At 37.3% G+C, this 24,364-nt stretch overlaps 1 protein-coding gene across 1 annotated transcript; it reads left to right on the forward strand.

The window, feature by feature from the left end:
• The first annotated feature begins 1,365 nt into the window (after positions 1-1,365).
• Positions 1,366-22,120, forward strand: LOC137185637 (POU domain class 2-associating factor 1). Its single transcript, XM_067593907.1, has 5 exons — positions 1,366-1,501; positions 8,696-8,823; positions 17,797-17,836; positions 17,979-18,271; positions 19,701-22,120. The coding sequence occupies exons 1-5, from the start codon at positions 1,486-1,488 to the stop codon at positions 20,133-20,135; spliced, it is 912 nt and encodes a 303-aa protein (XP_067450008.1). The 5' UTR covers positions 1,366-1,485; the 3' UTR covers positions 20,136-22,120.
• Positions 22,121-24,364: the final 2,244 nt, after the last annotated feature.

Here is a 24,364-nt window from a genome sequence, read left to right on the forward strand (position 1 = left end):
ACATTGAAAGTATATTTGAAGGATCTTTTAACAGCCAGTATGAACAGGAGGAATGATTACAGTGAGGAAAACCTCTTTCACTGTTCATAAGGACACCTGACTGTTGTTTTAAGGCATACTTGAAAAATTGTAAATCTATCCTTTAAGTTATTTGTCTTAATGTTCTGTATGCTTACTGTTTATTTTACATAAAAGTATATTCCTTCAATTTTGTCTGGCATTCCCTTAACACTGTCAAGACTCTCGATGGACAGTAATTGACCAAAATCGATGCAGCAGAACCAGAGATATCGTCTTTTTTATTCCATGCATTCTGCTTCCTTGTCACAACCTAGCGCTGATATTACCCACAATGCAACTCGTCACCTGCCACTTCAGTTGATGATTTTGGTGTGTTATGCCAGTAACAGCTAATTTAGCCTCAAGCAGAGATGAGGAGTGGGCTACAGATGTCTCGTAACCTCACTTCTTTCTAACTCTACACCCTCAGATTTGATTCATTTTCAAACTTGTAGTCTTCAACTCCAACTGACGCTGACTCAAGTGACATCACTTAAGGCAATTTATCAGATTTCACACAGCACCCTCTGGAGACACAAAAGGCTTAATACTACATATATTTCACATATGCAGTAGAACTCCCAAACACTTGTAAACACTCTGTTGTGTAAAATAAATTTGTGACAATTACTACTGAATGGTGGTTCATGGACAAATCTGACCACACCTTATACTGTATATGTTCTTATACATCTGAGTTGCACCAGGAAAAAAAACTGGTTTCTTGTGAAATCTGGTCTTATTTCAGAGAAACATGATAACACCTGTCTGTGCCAAGATATCACAATGAATTCAGCGATTAATCTGGCTGAACATGTCCTGATGTAGATATGCATGTTTCCCAGAATGTCAAATTATTATTTTAAAATCAAAACAAGGTTAATCATACCATATAAAGTTATACAACAAATCAATCAAATGACAAATGATGTGTTACTTAAGGTGCAATTTGATTTGACTACTTTTCCTTATGAATGCAATCAGTAGCCAGTTCTTTGAAACAAAATGGAGTCCATGCTAATGAGTTTCTCTCAGATAAACCAAAAGCTGTGAAAAGGAAGTCTCTCTCACATTACTGTAATACATTATTTGCATCAGCTATGTTTTAATTGATTTTCCATCATATGTTTGTCACACATTTGGTTGTTCATCTCATTCTCTTAAATGTTCAATCTTATTTGTTTCTGTTTCATTTTTCTTCCCTTTTTAAAAGAATGTTTATCTCTTATAGTTACAGTATTGTGCAGATTCAACTTAAACAGTATCAACACTGAAAGTAGATGCAACAGGGAGATTTGTGGTTAGAAAAGCTGTGACATCCCTGGGGGATTGTTAGCCAGCTTCAGGCTGTTATAAAGCCCGTCAGTCAACCCGCCACTTTGATTATTTTCAGTTTAACTATATGATATTATCGAGATAAGCAGTATGCACTGGGAGAAATGTAAGTACAATACATCATTTGTTGTTTTATTTACATGAAGTTAAAAAGCCTTGCATGGAGATTACCTTGTATATTTTATATATACAGTTCATATTTTAATTGTTTCAATGATTAAATCTGCTTCTATTTTAGTAAAGGTGGTAATATAAAGAGCAGCAGAAGGTTTTCAAACTTTAAATCAGCGGAGATGTGAATCATCCAAAAAGGGTTTGACTTTAATATTTGGATAAGGTTAAACCTAATCTTTTGTACAATTTGTGTACGATGCATCATCTCGTTGCTCACAGGAAGTAGACACAATAACATGAACACAATATAATGTGATTCAGTACAATCGCCCTGCATCGCTACCTCTGTCAGAGCTTTAATGTTCATTTTTAATACTGTCGATCAAGAGTTGCTGTTGAGTGAAAAATAGTTTAATTTACAGTACCTAGCTCAACTTGTTTGAATTAAACTTTGAATTTTGGCTGTTGTGTTTCATTTGCTAATCAGTGTTTACTTCTTGGTTGTCTCTATAACATGTAGTAAAATGTTCAGTACGGGAGTTTGGAGTTTTTTGGAACACTGCTAAAAAAGAAAACAACAAAATGCGACAACTTTTCCTGATGTGAACGACTCTGTGTCAGGACCAGTATTGAAACTGTTTTGTCAGACTTTTTTGGAAAGAGGAAGGTGGTAATTGGGAGGTTGGCTCTGTGTTGCTATTGGGCTGTAATCTTGATATGCAAAATGGCAGCAGGCCTCCACCACAGTAAAATACTGCACAGCTGTGGAGCTTCCTCTTTTGTGTTGGTTGAGTCCCTGTGCATGTGCCATGTTGTTTGTTTGTCTGTGTGTACTCATGTGTGATTGCCTGAAACAGATGAAAGAGGACAGTATCTTCTGTTCAATTTAATCGAAATTCAGATGTTCATTCTTTTGCATTTATTTCATCATTGCATTTACGCGGGCTATTTCCCTGTGTTCTTTGGCACAGCTTCTTGCATCTTAGGTTTTCTGGATAAAAGACCTTATTAAAACCTTATGAACGACAGGGATACTTGACAGATAGAAAGTGAAAGATTATGATATTTTTCTACCTAAATATTTCCAGTTGTAGCTCTCAGTCTTGGTAATAGTTAATTTATATGTATTATCAAAAATCATCACAGGTCTCAATCCATTTTCTCAACCCAAGGCTCTACATGTGCAACCGGGATTAACACAATAGAGAGTTGCTTTTCAACATCTTCAATGAAATAGTTTAAATGACTTATAGAATACGTAACCACATTTAACAGACATCAGTACACTGTGCTGTTGCTGTTATAAATTACTTTGCGTGATAAGCACCACACCTCTGTTTGTAGCACACTCCTCAAACTCCTTCAGTCCTTTCCCATGAATCTTTACAAACCTTTTGTTGCTGTTGGCTGCGTGACAGCTGCTCACTTCCCGACCTCCTGCAACACTAAAGCTGCTTGTGTATCTCCACAATGACTCCAGCACGTCTGTACAGTAGTCCTACAGTTGGTCAGTGTTTGGTCTGATTCATGATATGAAAAATTTGCTTCACACCGTGTAATTACAAGTAAACTGAGACTTTGAAGGAATATCTTATAGACTTACAAATACTGTATTTACCGCACATATTTGAGTACATTTTTGGGAGTAAAACTGTGTTTATTTGCACAAATGTAAGCTGCAAACATTAGCATGTCAGCTAACTAGCATTTCATTAGCTAACTATATTTTTTGAGGTTACAGTCTTGTTCATAATAGAACATCCAGTGTATTATGCTACTACAGATGCCAGTGTAACAGAGCTTAGCATAACGTTAGTGGCTCTATCAGCTCTTTATTGAACTTGGGGAAGTTTAAAACCCAGCAACCCGAGCCAAACTTGTTATCTGAGTAAGCGTTATGTTCGCTAAACTCATTGGTCAGACCACATATTAAAAACCTTTTCTCTTGTAATCTTAAAAGAGGAATGTGCTGTTTGAAAATACAAACAATATAATATAAATTGAACCTCTCCTTGCTTGGAAGTAAGCAGCCAAATAGTGTGATCTTACATTTTTCTTTATCATACTGATAATTGAGGGACTAATAAACATACATACCAGAACAACTTTATTTCCATGTCTTCATGGATTATCAACTGCATTGTGATGATATTGGCCTTTTGCCTGGAACATATAGTTTTAGCTTCATGTAGTTTCAGCCTCTCTTGTCTTTTAGCACAATATCATATCTGTAGTCAACAAATGCATATCTAAAATGATTTTAGAGAGGATTTTCCTTTGAAAACAAGTCAACTGGGAATATTAAAAAGTCAACATGTGACTGAATTTTCAACTGACCCATGGAGCTAACATTAGCTTAATTAGCTTAATTAGCCAGAGCCAATAAAATCTGCCTGCAACAGTTGTCATTTCAGCTGGCTAATCAATCCAGATAAAAACAAGACTTCGGCTTTTTTTTCATCTCTGTCTGAAATCAAGGACTCGCTGTTTCAAACATGAAGAATTTGGATGTTAAATCTGTCACCATTATCATTTTAAAGGGGACATTATGCTTTTTGTGGTTTTATATACTGTTATAATGTTGTATGTCTATATTAAACATGGTCAAAGTTCCAAAACTTTAGGTGAACGTATGTAAAATGCTGCCTGCAAGTCAAAGGCCAGGGCTTCAACGCTCTGTAGAGTTACCTCTGCTTCCACTTTGAACTGAGGTCAGATCATTCATCCATGCTCACAAATGGCCGTCTGTTCCGTAGTCTTTGTTGCTAAGGTTGTTCCACGGGTTGTTTGTGTTGTCCACTTGCATAGTGCATATCGGATTCAGGCTGAAACATGTGTGGATGTATTTGAGAAGTTGTATTTAAAGTAAAGAAATAGAACAAGAAGTGAAACCCTACTACTGTTTGTTCATGTAGCCTCCGGAGCAGGCAGAAGTCTGCCAAGTGGCAGTTTCCAGGAGCTAACCAGTCAGAACAGAGTGGGCTCATTGGGAAGGGGTACTTAAAGAGACAGGAGCTAAAACCGCCTGTTTCAGTCAGAGGTTGAACTGAGGGGCTGCATAAAGGGCCAGTATAAGATAAATAAAGTGTTTTTTAAAACTGAAATACATAAAAAGATATTCCAGTTGAGCCCCAGAATATGAATATAGACCTGGAAATGTACATGTTCTATCCTCTTTAAACTGTATGTGCCAGCTGTGTAGCAACAGTAACTTTGGGGGGTGGGACTCTTTCTTTCTGCTAATCATCATGGACTTGTCACTATTCTCTTTTTGTCTAGAACGGCCACTTAGCCTGTCTGACCTATAGAAAATCCATCAACCAAAATCAAATCAATCAGCTACTGATAGGAATCTGGAGGAGATACTGTCAGGACACCCTCAGCCTAACAGCAGAGGTTAAGTAGAGGACAGAAACAGCAGCAGTCTGGACCGCAGGTCTCCCTCTTCTGTCACTGGGAGTGATTTGAACAACAGTTACAGGTTAAAGGTCAGAGGAGCAGGCTGGTAACTGGAAGTAAATTCTGAGCAGGAAAGGTGAACGGGGGAGTGCTCCTTTTCTCAACAGCTACTTTGGTGAATCCTCCAGTTTCGGTTGAAGTTGATGAGATGATTATCTTCCACATGTGCTCATCTACTGACACACACTTGAAAGTAGATTTTGGTAAAACAAACAAGAGACAAAGTAGTTTCTGTGCAATGGTAGAGCTGAAAAATTGCACAGCGTGATTGCTTACTATACCTGAGGGAATTAATGACTTCAAACAGTATTTGTTCTTACCATTTCTTCAGAGAAGGATGTGTTTGTTAATGTTAAAATGTTAACTTCTTGATAAGCTGTAGATCCATTTGTCAGTTACCACACCAAGCCCAGTTATCTGTTGCCAGTTCCAGTACAGTGACTGTGGACTGACTCACTGTGGGGGCATGATGAATGTGATATTAGTTGTACAATGTAGAATGCAACAAAACAGCAATAATGGTGATCATTGTGAGAACTGGGCATGGATTTTTTTGGTTACTTGGGACTGAGAGACAAATTAACTCTGACATATTGCCTCTGTGAACATGCCAATGTGATTTCATTAGAATGACTCAAATGTACACCAGTATCGGCTCACACCAACACCACCCCCACAAGCCCTCTGCAACAACCATTGCTGCAACAATTTGAATCAAACTTTTTGTGAAAATTGTTAAATCACACATGATATGATCACCACAGGATGTTGCCAAATTTACAAAAAGAACAGTCTCTTGGATCGATGTATCAAGTTTGGTGTTTCAGTTCCTGTTGGCAGATATTTCCTTCATAGTTTCATAGTTCTGTTAAACTATTGAACTTTTGACCTTTGATTATTATATAATCATGTCACTGAAAGACTTATGAGTGTGTGTCTGCGTTTGTGGCATCAAGGCAGTTTTCATTTGAACTATCGAGTGACAATCAACAGGAACTGCTCTCACACCGCTGCAAATTATGATCTGCAGCAACAACAGTGGTGTATTGTTAACAGGACTTGTGTGTAACATACTGCACATACAGTAAGAAGCCTTTGGCAACAAGTGTGTAGACTCATTTACCCTTCTTCTAATCTAAGTTGTATTTCAGAGTGAAATATCTTGAAAACTATCCATTAGATTGCTGCAAAATATGTTAAAGATATTCATGATTCCCAGATAATGTTTCCTAATGATTTTGTCGACCCCCCAACTTTCCATCTACTATCAGGTCAAAATATTAATTTGCCCTATACTTACTGATGACTAATAACTAAATACCTGTAACATGACAGCATGACATCCTTATCCACCCTAGTTTTACTTGGTGTTTGATGCCATTTAGCAAATTTAGCATATGAATGGGCTACCCTGCTAAAAGTCAGCATTTTAGCATTATCACTGTGAGCATGTTAGCATGCTGATGTTAGCATTCAGCTCAAATCATCGCTGTCCCAAAGTACAGCCTTACAGAGCTGCTAGCATGGCTGTGGACTCTTAGTCTTGTTGTACTAACTGGGATATATTAATGATACCAAAGACAACAGTTTGATGCTTAAACTAGACCTATAAGAAATGAAAGTTGCAAAATACAGTCACAAACAAATTATAAGAGGTTGTTAGAGGTGACAGTGGCTGTCTCACCAGATCTCAAAAAAGATGTGATTGGATAACAAATCAGCTCAAACATTTCACTATTATGGAAAAAACTATGTCTCAATTATTGTGTTATTGATAATTCATTCATGCATTGTACACATCAATAATTGTTGTGCATCTGGAAAAACTGAACAAATGAACATGACATATGTAGGACTGATGGGGTGAGTCTATGTCTCAGTATCAGTGTAGGTGACATGCCTGCATATGGGAATGCAAAAAAATGAAAGTAGAGTTAAGTGGAAGGGGGAAGGTGAAAGTCAGAATGATGAAGACATATGGTGCAGATCACTTTTCTTGGTGTTTGCACTCACTGTTTGAGCCTTTCTCAGGTGACTACACAATTTTGAAAAATGCTTATAGTTGAGTCACTCAGCCGTAGACAGGAAGACTGGGGGAGATCGGACCAATTCCTGTCCTAACCAGATCAAATTCTATCCATTTACTACAGACTACTGCACTCTGCTATCAAATGTGATCTGACTGATGGATAGAATGGTTAGAACCAAAAATATGTCCCCTGTGTAATCAAATAAAACTGATCAAATAGTGAGCTGTAGCCTTATGGTCTATGAAGTTCCAGTGTTGTATGCACAGTACACATATAGATCACCCTCCATCTGCAGAGAGCCCGCGCTGCTGCAGTGCTACAGGGAAAATGCCATTACTTTCAACGACTTTGTAGCCTGCGGCTGTACTGACCGATGTCATTATCTGCAGTGTCACATGTACTTTACTGTTACTTTGAGTTTATTCAAAAGAGGCCCTCTCTGTCAGATCCGATTTCTTCTCATGCTTATACTTGCAGGAAGTCACTGGTTGTAAACATTTGGACGTACTGAGAGACCATCTAGCCTGAAGTTTTTTGTCAGCCTGGCTCCAGAGGACACTCTCACCCATCAGTCAAATATTCAAATGAATAGACGTGTATAAGCACAGAAGATCTTTATAATGGTGTTGTTAGCTGTTACCTCTTAGGATTGGTTTAACTCAACCAATAACCAATGTGTTTCAAATCAACAGCAACCACAGCATGTAGGTTAAATTGCTATTTGCAAAAAAATCAAAGACATATGAACACACACACATCCTATATATATGATGTATATATATATATATATATATATATATATATATGCCTTAAGATGTAAGGCATTTAGAAGTTTCATAGTTATCCATAATCATTCTACCTGTCTTGCACACAAGTGATAAAATGGATGGAGTGTGTGGTTGTAGTTGTGGCGTGATTACTGCAGTCTGTATTGTTTTCTATCTAAGCAGAGTAGAAATAATGTTAATAAAAAGAATCTAAAAATCTGACAAAAATTACTCTGACTGTTGTAAATATAACTTTGTGTGTATTTAATTAGTTTAATACTTTGCAGAATTGCCTGAAATATTAACTCAATACTTTGATTTTCACTAATACTTCAATACTAAATCTATTACTCCACTGTGATAGACTTGAGTAGCTATTTGCAGTATTTTGGACAAATTTTAGATGTCCAATGAATATATTTGCAAAACAGCCTCCACACCGCCAGTTAGTATTTAAGTCCTCCTATTTAACATTCATAAGCAGTATATAAAAGTTATAAATGGTTAATAACACTATGATGTAGTTATAAGCAGATATAGCAACTATAACTCCACCCATAAGTGGAGGTTGATGTATAAACAGGATAGGATAGGTGTTTAAAAGGATACAGTAGTAGTCCATATAGCAATACTATATGTCTAACTATCTATGATGAAGGATGTGAGATACTTGTGCAACTTTTGTCACATCCTATAATAGAAATACATATGTACATAAAATATATTTGATGGGTTTATTCTTGTACTGGTGTTACTGTCAGTTTCAGTGTTCACAGTCTGAACAAATACATCTCAGTGAGGCTATAGGCTGCCTCTGTACATAAACTCTGTGAACTCATCATGTCCATCACAGCGACTGCGTCTAGATAGTTGTAGGGAAATCAAATTGTGTGTATCCATCTCTCTCTCTGTTTCTCTGTGTGTCTCTAGCGCCATCATCATCCCTGGCCAGGTCTAGGCCATACCAAGGCGTTCGAGTCAGAGACCCGGTCAAAGAGCTGCTGAGGAGGAAGAGAAGTCTGGAGCCACACAGCACCAAGACAGTGCCCCCTCCTGCGGTGAGGACACCATGACAACACGACACATGACATTAACATGATTTTACATGATGCATTTTGATGATGAATTCATTTCATGATCAGTTGCACATTATTCTTTTACTCCAGGTTTGTGACATTTAAAATGAGGTGTACATTAAATTAAATAAATGATATATTGCCAAGATTCTGGATTCCTCAGCTACAATTACATAAAGTACTGACAAATTTTATATATTTTATACCCCCACCCTTCCTTCCAAAGAGAATCACTTTCCAAACAGTCATGCAAGTACTGGAACCGCATGGTTCCCTGTCCCTTTATCACGACATCATTACTCATTAAACAAATAATCACCACAGGATTTACTGCGGGAGCAGTTATGGAGCAATGATTGCTCAAGCTCATGTGCTGTCGGACTAATCAAACATTTCAGACCTGTGCTTTGTGAGATCTTCAGTAGCTACTCTGTCAAGTGACTCAATTCTAATAGCAGATACTCAAATACAAAATTATACTCAAAAATATAGAGCTTCTAAAATAAAAAAAATAAAATAAATAAAATTGAACAATTGTGCAGAATCACTTTTATATGTATTTGTCTCAAAAACAAAGCAGGGCTGTGACAGTCACAGTGGGTCTTTAACTGAACTCAAGTTCATTAACTTTTTGGGGGTGTTGTCATAGATTCTGCGGTGAACACAGACTTTTTTCCCAATATTTTCTTTAATGTTCTCCTGAATAATGCCTTAATAACCTGTTGCATTTCTAAGAATGCTTTCTAGCGCTCTGATAATATATATTACCATTATTCTCCAGGCTGACAGTTTTCACTCATCAGAACTGTCAAGAAAATAAGTAGAGTGAAAGATCTTTACGCCTTCTGCTGAGATCAAAAGAAATGCACATACTGAACCTCCTGATGCATGTTGTTGGTTGTAAAAGTGAACTCTGTGGGGCAGATGCTGGAACATGACACATTAAGATCAAAATTTCTTTCTTTTTTGGGAATAACTGGAATATTTTTCACCAAATTACAGATGGCATTCACAAGAGCTGAAAGGAAGGGCCCCTGTGGGGCCTTTAGGATGTGAGCAGTCAGGACCCAGAGACTATCCCAGAGCGCAGGGGGGATTTTGTCCTTATATAATCCAGGTGTTTTTCCATGACAGTTACAGCCATTCCCTGCATGGCTCCAGGGCTGGGCACACAGCCCTATGCAAAATAACTCGCAGCCTTGCCAAAGAGCCCTCCCACTTGCTATTTATTACACCTACTAGACCTGGAGAAGACAGACAGTGCACACAAACACAAACACACACACATAACATACACACGCAATCCATGACCCCCCCCCAAAAAACCCCCACACTCTTTGATAAGAGGGAAAGACACAAACCATCATCTGATACTAGGTGTATTTGTATGTTATCTCCTAGTTAGTTGCAAAATGTAATTGATAATACTCATCTTTCACTCGGAGAGCATTTCTTTGGAACATGAAAATAGCTTTTGAAACTTGTTGGATATCATCCAGAGGTTCTTGAACCTCGGTTTTTTACTTTTATCTTTGAGGGAGCCTCTTTAAGTTTAAATATCCAGTTTTGGAAATTAATCCAAAATTTGTAATCACTGTTATACTGTGTTCATGTGAATCAAACCATATTGAAGGAATAGCTCAACATTTTTGGAAGTATTTGCTTTCCTGCTGAGAGTTAGATGGGAGGATGAATACTGCTCTCATGTCTGTACACTACAAAAACAAACACATAAAAAAAACCTACAAACATGTACAAAAAAACCCCCAATATGTAAAAACTAGTTGTTTGCTGGAACTATTTCTTGGCCAGCTGCAGTGGCTTCCTGGAATCTCCACTGGTTGCCTGACAAGAGTCTAGGGAGTCACTGGCCCGGCCAACAAATAGTTCCAGCTCAAAGGAACACTGTAACTTGCCTTGATACACTTTGGTTTGTGTACAGATTAAATAAACTAGATATAACGTGTTAATTATTCAGCTTTTGAGGTGTATATTTAGGTGTATATATTTGTTTTTATCTCTGGACAAAGCCAGGTTAGCAGTTTCCCCCTGCTTCCAGTCTTTATGCTAAGCTAAGCTAACCTGTTGTTGGCTGTAGTTTCATATTCAGAGTACAGACATAAGAGTAGTATCGATTTTCTCTTCTAACTCCAAGCAAGAAAGCGTATGTATTTCCCAACTACCTCTTTTAAAACAAACAAAAAGCAATCAACATCAAGATATTATGCACAATAACATTAGCTATAGCTATTAAAGGGTTTGTTCACCCAAATCACTGAAACAAAACAAAAAGTCATGTTTATCAGTAGTGGTATTATACCATGCAGGTAGTTTTGGTTTGAACTACGGCTTACTTACAAAAACCCACAGAGCTCATTGCGAGTTTTCACTGGAACTACCTTCTATGAAGAAAATAGTCCATATGAATGCAGTTGATAGGGAGATCTGTAGGTTATTGAGAGTAATGGGGACACAAACTGTTTTTAAAAATTTTTAAACATCATTTTCCTATACTGTGAGGTCCTTCACCTCCATTGCATTGGAGTGAATGCTAAAATCTCTCAGATATTTAAAAACCTGTGCATATTGACCCAAAATATGAATGTAGGTGAATAGGCCCTTAAATGAAGAGTTTCTCAGTTTAATTCAATGGGGAGGTCTTATATTTTTCAAATTAGCATGGCGCTACGTGAAGGGAGGTGAGCTGACATTGTATAAGGGAATTATTGTTCAAGCAGAGAGCTTTGGTTTGAGATTCTAGTGTTTGTTAATCTGTGTTCTTAAAAGCACACTCAGTTTACAGTTAAACACACCCAGTCAGCATTTACCTTACCTCTGTTGGTATTAGGCTTATTGGTGTTGTAAGAGCTGAGCCATTCCTCAGCCTCCAGCAGGAAAACCATATCTGTGGAGGGAAAATTGGTTGTTTATTTTCAAGAAAGATTTTCTGATCATTCATGCAACAGCAACAGTTTCTGTCAAAAGTGCCAGAGTTTTATTTTTTCAGATGAGGCCTATCACTCTCAACACTTGAGTAAAATGAAATTAGAGGAGCTCAGTAATCTTTCTCGTCTTTAGTATAATTATCGAAGGCTGTAACTTTCCCCCCTCTGTCAAAGCCCTGACACAAGTCAGCTCCTCTGCAGTCCTTCAGGCATCTGACAGCACATGCCCCGCTGCCTCTGAACATGCCCCATTGACTGACTGCAGGCAGCAGGATGCAGTCTTTCACAGCTGCTTGTGTCAAGCAGTACCCAAACACTGACATAAGCTGTCACTGCTACTTTTTACTCTCTTCACACTACAGATTATGTACTGTGCTGCAGCTTATTACACACTCAACCGTATAGGGCCCATACTGTACAGAACTAATGTATTTTTTCAAATATGCATACAGATGTCTTTCAAGAGAGATTATACACTAGTTCTGCATGATGGACATCTGGGTGTGTACATTCAACACAGAGAAAAGAAACACAAGTAGCAGAGGAAGAGACGACTGGGCAGAGTCATTGAAGTTTATTTATCATTCTAGGTATAAGAAGACAGGATGTAAAAACTCACAGCATAGGCCTATGTTTTAGCTATGTTTTCAGCAACTACTGTCACAACACAACTGGATTACAAATGAACATAAGTTGCAAAATGTGAATCACATGCTTATATATTAATCGTTTGCATTGTACAGCACTTTGTAACTATGGTTTTGAAAGGTGCTTTATAAATAAAGTTTACTTACTTTACTTATAAAGTTGAACAATCAGGTGCATTCAATAGAGGGAAAAAAAGTTCAAATGAGTTCATTGATTTAATCTGTCTACAGATGAGACTAAAGGTGCTGGCATGTGTGTTGTGTGATGCAGCGGCTCAGAGCCCAAGACAAACATCCCTTGTGGGACAATAAAGCATATCTTATCTTATCTGTCAGACAGTGAACAGTTGCCACAGTTGCCTAGCTAATTCGCACTTAACACAAAGTACAGCTGAGGCTGATGATAATGTCATGAGTTTTGCAGGTATTTGGTCATGATCTAAAGTATTGGGACAAAATAAAAGTTTGACACAATGATGGGACTAGATGAAAAGTCACAAGATCAATGTTATTACATTTCATCCTCTTGGGACCATGAATTTCTGTTGTAAATTTCATGACAATCCATCCAATAGATGTCAATATATGGCTAGGTAAGATAAGCTATGAATATCAACCTCATGGTGGCGTTAGAGGAAAAGTCAGGGGATCATCATCATCAGTAGGATTCATTATTCAGGGACCATGAAAGCTTCATAGCCATGTAATAGCTGTTGAGATATTTCAGTCTGTACCAAAGTAATGAATCAACCTGGTCTCTTCAATCTACATACAAGTAAAACACCTTTACACTTTCAAATTCCTTGCAGTGCATAAGCCAAAGTCCAATTTTGCATGCAGGTGATACACCAGTCCTTCCCTTTAACTTCTGTGGACAAAACAGCTGCCATTCCTTTTATTCTTGGTGGAAAATGAAATATTTTAAAATTGTTTCGGCATTAAAATGTGTTTTGATAATATTTTTAGTGAGATAAGTGCATTTTTTGTTTTTTTGTAGGCTTTCTATCATTGCTATGGTGGTTGCTATAGATGCTGCTGTCGCTGAAACCATGTAGTTGCATATTGTGTAGTTATCTGAGCTGTTATGTTATTTGTGTTATTTTATTTTATTTATTTTTGGGCGCCACAGGGATAATGTATTTCTTCTTTGCATTTATGACAGATGCATCCTCATCCTCAACATTTCTCAACACAAAAACATCAAAGTGTCCTTGATATCTAAGAATACGATGGATTAATGTCAAGGCCGTTAGTTTTAATTATTTCACCTTTGATTCTGAGAAATCAAGTTTTTTTTGTCAGCTTTTGATAGCCAAAGTGGCTATATTACCCAGGAGCCTCATCGACTGTTACTATGGAGACAAAGACAGTCCACTTTGCATTACTTTACACACACACACACACACAATGTTGGCTGAACATTTTGAATCATGAGAAACATCTTTACTTTTTCTTAACAATGGATCATCTAGATGCAGCGTAATTACTAGTTGAGCTGTACTAGATATTTGATATATTCAGTAGATATATCTTTTTACAACCCACCCTGCTTTGCAAACCGGAAGAACTACAACTGTGGTGCTGATTTGTATCAAGCTGCATGGCGTGGCTCTAGGGAATTGTATTTTTCCTAGAATTGGAGGTTGTATATACTGAATTGAAAGTACACTGAGGAGTTTAAGGGGATGGTAAACACATTAGTGTAATCAGATTTTAAATATCTAATTGTTATATGGGTGAAAATTAATTTTAACCATATTTAACCTATATCTGATAGCGAACCCAGTTGTTGATTATACTCACATGATAGCTGAGGTCAAGAGCTCTCTATAACTGTTGGTCTCATGTCTTTGGCCTGTTTTGTTGCTGAATTATAAGCCTTCAAACATGCACTAAGGTCAAGGTTCAAAGGTCAGTATTTCAAAGCAGGAGCCATGTAGAATCTTCATACTGACATATGTTACTCTGCAGGTTGAGACCTTTCCAATGATGTATTTGGTTTAGCTCCACAATAAAGTTTTAATTTTCTCATTTCATGGACACAAACCATCCCAGGCCTAGTTTCAGAGAAAACTTTGAAAGCCCAAGATATAAAATGAAGCTTTTTGTTTGTTTTTGTTTTTTTTTAGTAGAAATAATGACCAAAATGAGTCACCTTCAGAGATTACAATACTGCTGATAATCTAGGGTCAGGGTGAGCGCTGAAAAGACCTCTTCTCATTCCCAGGTCGTCAAATACCAAGGCATGCAGAAGCAACTATTTACATAACCCTGGAGATTTTTTGTATCTTTTTTTTGTATATTTATTTTTAGGATTTTATGTCAACATGACATAATCCCTTTAATCAGGATCTGTTTTATTAGTCAATGCAAGCATACGAAGAATGTGTCTTGGTGTTTGCTCCCAAAAAACACAACACAGGAAAAAAAAATAGACAAAAGTAAATTAAAATCAATGATAATGAAATAATATCAGTTATATTAAAATGAAATTGAATTTTTAAAATATATTTACATAATAGAATAGTAATAGTTTTGAAAGAGGATATAAAACTTGAAATTAAATATTGACTGCACAAAGGAAATGTGGACTGTGCTATGGACAAAGAAATGAAGTGTATGAAATATATGAAGGTGACAAGAGTAATAATTAAATGTGAAATTTGCATAAATGATTAAATAATGTAACAGTGGAGGTTGAATGTAATGCACATTCTAAAGTCCACTTTGATGAAATATATGTAAGTGACAAATGCAGGGATTAAATGAGGGATGTGAAATATAAAGTCTAGTTTGATAACCTCGTCTTCATCCTGTTTATATGGCCATATAACATTAACCTATTGTATTGTTGAGTTATCAAGGACACTTTCGTGTTTTTGTTTTGAGAAATGTTAAAGATATCATTAAAAGAAAACCTTAACACAAGTACAGTGAGGAAAATACTTCCAGGCGGGTTCTCTGGTCAGCCAATCGCAAAGCTTCAAATTCTGGATTTCAAATTCAGTTCATCCCTGAGCCGCTCTAAAATCTATGTTTTTTATTGAAAGAACATCATCAAACAGTTACATAAAACAACACAAATAATATAACAGCTCAGATAACTATGCAACATGCAACTACGTGGTTTCAGCAACAGCAGCATCCATAGCAACCACCATAGCAACAATAGAAAGCCTGAAACAAACTATACATTATACACACTCACTGCATGAAGATTATAAAAATAAAATGCACATTTCTCACCAGAGATGCTATCAAAATGTATTTTAATGCCAAAACAATTTTAAAATATTGCATTTTCCACTGAGAATAGAGGGAATGGCAGCCATTTTTTTCTTTTTTTGAGCAGAAACAGAAACTTGACAGTCACTTGACATGGACACAGGCCAACGTAGCTATTACACATTTTGAAGTGAGACTGGGGACACATCAGCTCTCCAAGAAGTTATTGGTGTGTATCACCTGCATGCAAAATTGGACTTTGGTGTATGCACTGCAAGGAATTTGAAAGTGTAAAGTTGTTTTATATGTATGCAGACTGAAGAAACCAGGTTGAATGGCTAAAAACAGTTTTGGATAATGCTGACATATTTATAGTCCCTGTTAAATTAAGCTCTCTCTAGGTTAGCTTGGTTTTTTGAGGTAATATGTCTGTATATATTGCGGCCTGGTAGCCAACACTGTTCAGAACGGCACAAGGTCAAGGTTTAGAATCACTAAAAGATCACACCATCAACTGGAGAATCTAAAACATCAATGCTAAACATTGGTTTTTGATGTCACTCAGAGTTTATCTAGAGCCACAATTTGGGACAATTTACACATTCATCAATCATATTTAAATAATTTAATTGTAGAAAAGGTAGACATACAGAATTCTGCAACACTGATCTCCTCAGTAAACCACAATGCACTGCAGCCACAACCACCATCTTTACGAATCTGTCAACTACTTTTGTCATTTTAATAAACAGGCTTGACTCTCTTTGCCATTGTTCTGAAGCTTTATTACAATATGGCTATTTTAACCTCCACCTTCAAGTATGTCTTCATACTGTGGATTGTGGCTGCTGAGAGGCATTGTGGGATATGTAGGACATTATGAGGCGGATTTAGTGAAAGTGGATTTAATAGAAACGCAGAGCAAGATTAACAAGAAAAGGATACAAGTAATTACAAATGACACCTATAATACGATAAAAAAAATAAACTTAAGGTCCACATACTTGGTTTTTCAGGGCTTTCAACTACATCTTAGGGTCGTCCTCATCTGATGGAATTTGCTTAGTTGTCACGGAGATAGCCTTGTGACCTATGTGGGTTAAAACTAAAGATTTTTTTGTCAAACTACTGTTTCCAGGATTAAGGGTGAACTTTCAATCCCTGGTGTTGATCTGAATCGACAAAATAAAGATATATAATACAGTAGGTTGAGAGGTTTTGAGAGTTAAATCTTTCTTTAACCTTTTTTTAAATCTCTTAAATCTCTTTAAAGCTATTGTAGAAATATTCACTTTACTTGAGGTCAACAGGTCTTTGTATGCTCTAACAATTGTTCATAGTCTTACTAATCTACTACCATCCCTGAGTGCAGCTGGACTCCACCCTCTCTCCACACCTGTACTGGTGTAACACAAGTGTGCCCATTGTGCCTTCAGGGGATATAATATCCATTTACGCAATCGGATCAATTATTAAGTTGCAGCCTGAGCTTTTTCAGTAAACTAGTAAACTGTGGAAGACATTTATCCATTGTTTTCTGCCTTGATAAGATCTAAGGCCTAATCTTTTAGCTCACTGATATGTAAATAAGAGTATCCATGTCCAATGAGAAACATAAATGTAGGTCCATGAAATGACACATACAGTACACCAGTAAGTAACAAACCAACGCATAAGTTAGACAGTTAGAGGTTAACCACTTCTGTCCCAGTTGAAGACAGAATTACAAACTTTAACTGGAAAGAACTTCAGATGCTGTAATTTTGTTGTATCACCAGTCAATTTATCTCACTTTATTGAACATTTAAAAGTTTTTATGTGTTAAAAATCTCACAACATTCAGCTTTGATTACATCTGACTCAACGTCAAGAGACAAATTCTTCATGTCCACACCTGCATGTGAATACACAAACAATATAACAAATTCTGGCTTGTATGTGTAACACACACAAACACACACTTGCACGCTTTAATTATGATCCAGACTCAGCTGCTGTTCACACCTGGCCTTGATCTGTACCAGTGTAAATACTTCATATTTATATATCAACATGACAGAGCAGTCCAAAGATTCTACTGCAATTTGTTGACATGTTCAGCTCACTTTCTTCACTGATGTAATCTGTTCTTTTTTCAGGATGTGGCCACACACAACAACCAGTCATTGTACACGCAAGGTACTTGTTCGTTCTTATGCCTTTTAGTCAAACAGCTGCATCTGAGCGTTACCAGACACATTTACCAAACTGATTTCTGTAAGTTAAGCATGCATCCCTGCCTGTTTTCAATACTCACATTCAAACTTCTCTGTGCATTCAGGCATCTTTGGCTCTGATGTTGCCAGCAGTTCCCCAGCTGACTCATTGGTTGCAGTCAGTGATGGAGGGTTGCAGTGTGCAGGATGGAAAGCTGCGCCACCTGCCACCAGCACTGGGCTTCAGCCTGCTGTATCACACTGGTCTTCATCTGACTACAACCAGCAGGACACCTCAGCTCAGACTCTGGCCTACCCAGCCGCCCCCACCCTGACCGCTGATGTGTATATGCAGACTCTGTGCCCCAGCTACACCATGCTGACTTACACACACACGCCACTGCTCACTAACTTCGGGGTGAGTAGGAGACGACTTCATGAGTGAACAAAAGTATGTTTTAACTTATTTAGCGTGTAAAAAAACTACACTGGTCAAATCTCAAAATGGGGCTGAAAACCCCCCAGAAATCATCCATAAGCATCCATAATTCATTTAAGTTCCCCTATTTATCATTTATAAGCAGTACATGAACAATTAATAAATGGTTTATAACACACTATAATGTATTTATAATCAATATTGAATACAGATATAATATTTTATATTATATTAAGTGTATTTTACTATATTGTCATTCATTATCGGTTTATATAGCAGCCTCCACTTATGGGTGCCCACAGCAGGACTTATAGTTGTTGACAAATACTTACAATTACATTATAGTGTGTTATAAACCATTAATTAACTGTTAATATACTGCTTACAATTGCTTATTAGGGGACCTAGAGTATCCACCTATAATATAGTTTCTTTTTTTACAGACTTTTTTTGGCATTTAGTAGTTGAAGTAGTTAATAGTTGAAGGTGCAGAGAGACAGGAAATATGAGTAGAGAGAAAAATTTAGTACCTAGCTTTTTAGTTTCACAGAAAACAGCAGCTGAAATCACTGCAGTTACACAGAATTACAAAGACAAGTCTTCATTACAAAAAAAGTACCGAAATGTTTGCAAAAATCTCCTCAGACCACTCCTGCTGCAACTATGACTGTTCCATAACTTGGAACTGTTTCACCAAAATATGCTACAATATAACAAGACACATTGCTTACGTTTTTAGCTTATGCTTGTACTTGAGATGTGATCATATCTCACCACACAAACTACACACAAAAGCAATGCATACAGCCAGATGTTGGAGATAAATAGTGAGTGAAAAGAAAATGTTTGGAACATACCGAGCATATTAAAACAGACAGCAGAAAAGTCTTTCTGATACATTTTCTACCATAAAAACCTGTCACTATTGTAGTACAGTTGGACTGACATGAATACCAACTGACAGTAGCTGCTGCTCTCTATGAAGGAGCAAACTACCAACTTTAAACAGCCACCTTTCAAACCTAAAGTGAGTAATAAAGAAAAAAAGCATGTTTGGGGTGAATTCCTAACTTTTTCAACCTAACTGATCTACTGGTGAGTCATTTAAAATGTATCTACAGAACTCTAGTAGAGATCCCAGGGTTTCCAAAGATATACAGCTATGAAATCATCTTGGTTTTGAATATTTTATGGAGTGAACATCATATAACTTCGGTGAAAACTGGAACTGATATAGAATATATATGATATACGTTAACCCTCTATAACCTCAAGGATTTGATTGGTAGAGATTGTTGAAAGCAAGAGAGGCTGACTATTAATCATTATAAATCAACTTAATGATTTAGTGAACTTCTGATGACTGTGTTGTTTTTAATATATATTTTGGTCATATTTGTTGTTCCAGACCATACCTGTGGCCCCAACACCATCCTCCCTCCCTCAGATGGAGCTCCCGGACTCAGGGCTGACCTACTTCCCCTGGGCCCAACCCCTTACCACCATATCCACCATGCCCAGCCCTGGGGTCCAGTTTGCCCAGGGCTCCACAACCCTGCCTGGATCACCTCTGGTCCACATGCCTTTGTCCATGTCTTTAACCACCATGATCCCTCAGCTGGAGGCCCAGGGTACGGATCCTCATCCCCAGATCCTGGACCTCCCGCAGCGTTCAGACCACCAGCTGAACCCTGAGACACAAGGCCAGACTCTGGATGAAGATCCAGTTGTAGAGCCGGAATCACCAAACCTACTGGATAAACTTCTGGAGGATCAAAAGGAAGATGGTGAAGAGGAGGGCAAGGACTCGTACAGCAGCTCGCTCTTCATTCCGCACGTCTGATATTGTTCATTTTGTTTGTAGAAGCAGTATTTTTTCTGTCCTAGGCCTTTTTGTCTTTCCCAGGGCCAACATTTTGTCTTGTTAAATACAGTAGATAAACATTTTATTATAACTTGAGTCATCATGTTGGAAGTGAAGATGGACAGAACAAAGAGCAGAAAAACGAGTGGTCAGATGATCACTTTCACCCTCATGGCACACAACTATGGCAGTAGTACCGTAGGTCAAAGTTGAACAAGGAAGTTGATATTTAAACCGTGATGGAACACTTTGGGTAATTATTTACTGTTTGCCTTCATTTTTTTGATTGGCTAATGTTTTTTTTATTCTGGTCATCTGATATCTTTTTAGCTATGTCGTTTTGTTTTCCGATTGCAGGAATTAATTAAATAAGTCCAACACAATCATAACTGATATGAATGATGGTCAAAGCTTAGCAAATAAACTGAAATTATTCAATAATGCTATTAGTTGCACTTTCCCTGTAGTGACAGCTAAAATACCTTCTCCTACAAGTGTTATTTTTTTGTTTTTATGTATGAGATGTAGCGAAGAGAAAAGCCACTTAAAGTTAGCACGCCTGCTCTTTTATTTGCTAAATGCTGTTTAGAGGTATTTTATGCTCACATGATGCACTGTAACATAAATACTTGGAAATACTTTACTATGAATCATATCAAAGTGATGGGATGTGTGAATGTTTTAAGGCTGATTTAATGTGTGTATAATATATTATTGCTTTTAAGATATTCATGATGACAGGTGGGGCCTTTTTGCAGCAAAATTTGCCATTAAAAACAAGATGATGTCGTATCAGTAAAAAGGAGTTGTCAGAAACAGTTACACATTTAGCCTTGATGTCATTGATGCTGCCAGTTAACCAGAGCATGGGGAATTAGTATGTTTTCTTTTTTTCTGATTGATGATTTACATCAAACTAGAACAGGAGCTGGACTCATGCATGTTGGGGCAAGTTGATCAAGAAGGAACAAAGATTAAATAACAGAATAGGCACTGACTGCCAGTATCTGTCTCCACAATCCATGATATTGTACACAACATGGAGTTTTCAAATGGAATGGGGAGGTTTCGATAGCTAACAAAAATGTGATAAAGATGCGGGATTGCCGCTTTGCCCAATATTTCTTCACCTGAATGACAGTGGAAAAAGGGAATGAAATGCCAAATATTACATTTCCATAAGAGATACACAGAGAATAATGTTATTACAGAGATATGATAGTGGTGTGATGGTGCAGGTGGTTACAGCAGGAATGTTGGGGAGAAGAACAGACAGTAATTCAGTGGATACTAAAAATGAACTACTCTAGATAAAAAATAACATTTTAATGCCATCTGGAGCCACCAGTATGCTAAGCTTTAAATTTCAGTAAATGTTGCTGCTTAAATTAGCTTTTTATGTTGTTGCTCAAGCTGAAATTATACTTGTTAGTAAGAAATTTCTGATTTTCAAGGATCTTGTTTTTTATATTACAGCAGTGTTCATTCAACTGTCTTATGCTGTACTTAGGCTGAGGACTTTGCCATGGTGCTTGTGCTTGCTCTTGGCAGTAATGGCCTCTGAGTCTCAGGGGTTTTCCCCAAGGGGAAACTGACATCGTGAGAGGGGCAGCAATTCATCTGTCAGAGCCCACACCTGGAAACACCTGAGATCGTATCACAAGGGAGAAAACGTGCTGGCCCTGCGCATGTGATGGGAACATGTGAAAAAAAAGTTGTCTTTGGCTGTGATTCCTCATGCAGAACTAAAAATTGTGAAAATAACAAAACAAAAGCGACCAGTAGAGGTGGCACCTGAAGGAATCCGAGCAGGCAATACACAAGAAAGGAAAAAAAAGAGAAAGACAAAAGATAAAGAGAGATAAATCAGAATGACAGACATATAAACTGTGAGGCATAAGTTGGGGTTTGTATGAATTCCAGGAGTTTCGGAGTTCATGGACAGTAAATGTGTGAAATTTAAACTTGCTTTTTCATCAGCATGAATAAAACTATTCCACTGTCAAGATATTTGATGGAATTGGTTTTGGCAGAGAAGAGCATGCTGACGTTCAGTCCAGCTTCTCAAAGTGGCAGGAGATGTTCAACCCCAGTGTCATGGCAGTTTGTGAGGCATCAATAAATCAGATATATCTATTTTAGGAAACATCATATATCAGTATTACTGTACATAACTTTTACTCGTGTAAACCTCCCTCATCATCCATCTGCTCTCTTTGATTCTTGGCAAATGATTTATCTGGTGACTCAGTCAGTTAGCATGTGTTGTTAGAGTCCTTGTGCCAGTTTATCACAAAACTAAAGCTTCCTTGTGGATCAATGAAGGGGAAGTTGGTCCTCTGCTGAACTAACACTTTCAGCAGCTACGAGAAATATAAACAGTGTTGAAAGCTAGTGTCATGTGTGACACGCGGCTTATAATTGCCAGCATGTCGGACTCTCAGTTCAGTGTTTTCTTTCTCCTCCTCCTTTCAATGCATCAACCTAACAGTTTATTCTTTTGAAAGGCAGAATTAGGGTGGCAATGTCTGATGGGAGCCGCCCAAATTTTTCTGCTGCATGTGCTTAATCACAGAGAGTCCCTTTAAAGCGTGAAACATGCCTGTGCAGCACCTGTGATAGCATGGAGAGGCAGGACACATGGAGCTCTCACCAGGGCTTATCATGGAAAGGCTGAGCCTCAGGCTCCCACAAATCTGGCACCCCAAGGAGGCTAAGAATACACATTTCACAATTGGTCCAAATTAGAGTCTTTTTATATTGGTTCTGCTGTCACACAGCAATTGTTGTTGTAACAAACTTGCACATTGGTACCACTTTCTAATATGTCATCTTTAATGTGTTTGTAAGCTGTAACTAATGGCTTTATTAATGTAGTACATTATTAACTAATACTTTATAGAGGTTATAAGACATTAATAAGAACAACTCCAAGTTGCCAGGTTGTTGGCCTTTCTGTTTGATAATAATGCAGTTATAAATGTTGGTAATCCATTCATTAATACTTATGGATTTTTCTATTTCTAATAAGTTATAAAGGTTGGCAAGTCATTTATAAATGGTTTTAATTCATTAGGTCTGAATTTGTCAATGTTAATACATGGATTTTGATCCGTGTAAGTGGTTCAACACATTAAAAGAATTTCTTAAAAGAATAACTGATCTATAAATCAACAGTAAATTATTTATTCAACATAAATAAAACCATAAGTAAATGGTGATAAATGGTGTCTAAATGATGCCTTATTAGAAAGTGGTATAGCATTTTTGATTTGATTTTTGATTTTTGATTTTTGATTTCATGTGCCTCTGTAGTTTTTTCAAGGTTGATATATTAATAAATTTTACTGCTTGCATGAGCATTTCTTGGATGGCTGGATCCCAATCAAATACTTATTTTGCATTATTTAGCCTGAGTGTGTTCATTTTCAGTGCTGTGAGCTGTAGAGTTAAGAAAAACTCTCATCTCAGTGAGCTCACCTCCATCCAGTGAGCCTCACAGCACCAAATAGAATTCCCACATGCTTATGAAAAAAACAGGGGAGCCATCAACCAATCAGAGCTCCTTTACTGTTCTGTACCTCAGTTAAGTCTACAGTATGATGTGGCGCACTGGCTGCATGAAAGAGTGGATGAAACTGAGACTTGCATGTTTAACTTTGTTGACTAAACACTCACAACAAGTTCCATTTAGTAGCTGTTCTGGAGCTTTTGATCATATCACATGATCTTCTTCAGCAGATAAGATTAGACTTTTCTAAGTAAAATGCCAAAACTAGCCTGATATAAAGTATATACAGTACATATGTACAGTATGCTGGAATATTACACTGCCCCAGGTTTGCTGTCTGGCGCTTTGATTAAACATACATGAATTTGGTCATTTGAATAATGTTAGCATAATATCAGCTGAAATAATAGCAAGTTTTTGATATGGGACAATTAATAAATGCAATAAATAATTGATATACCGTAAAGCTGACTCTGCGGTCAGACTGGGGAACTGTGTCAGGTTGCCATAGAGATTACGTTTATGACTTTGACACAGGAGAAAAACACTGTGACTCACTTCGTCAACATTCCTTCATTTGAGTGGCAACTTCCAATGAACCCCTAAAGTGACTGGAGTGGCTTGTTATTATTTTAACTCCTGTGCTATCAAATGATGCCACATTTATTACACTTATTTAAAATTTAAGAAGTGCACT

Source organism: Thunnus thynnus, chromosome 7, assembly GCF_963924715.1.
Source record: "Thunnus thynnus chromosome 7, fThuThy2.1, whole genome shotgun sequence".
In the NCBI taxonomy this organism is placed as follows: Eukaryota; Metazoa; Chordata; class Actinopteri; order Scombriformes; family Scombridae; genus Thunnus; species Thunnus thynnus.

What these genes read in the sequence shown, in the direction of transcription:
- LOC137185637 (XM_067593907.1), top strand. An exon ending in CCAGTCATTGTACACGCAAG is followed by an intron (nt 17,837 to 17,978) that starts GTACTTGTTCGT and finishes CTGTGCATTCAG; the next exon opens with GCATCTTTGGCTCTGATGTT. An exon ending in CACTGCTCACTAACTTCGGG is followed by an intron (nt 18,272 to 19,700) that starts GTGAGTAGGAGA and finishes TTGTTGTTCCAG; the next exon opens with ACCATACCTGTGGCCCCAAC.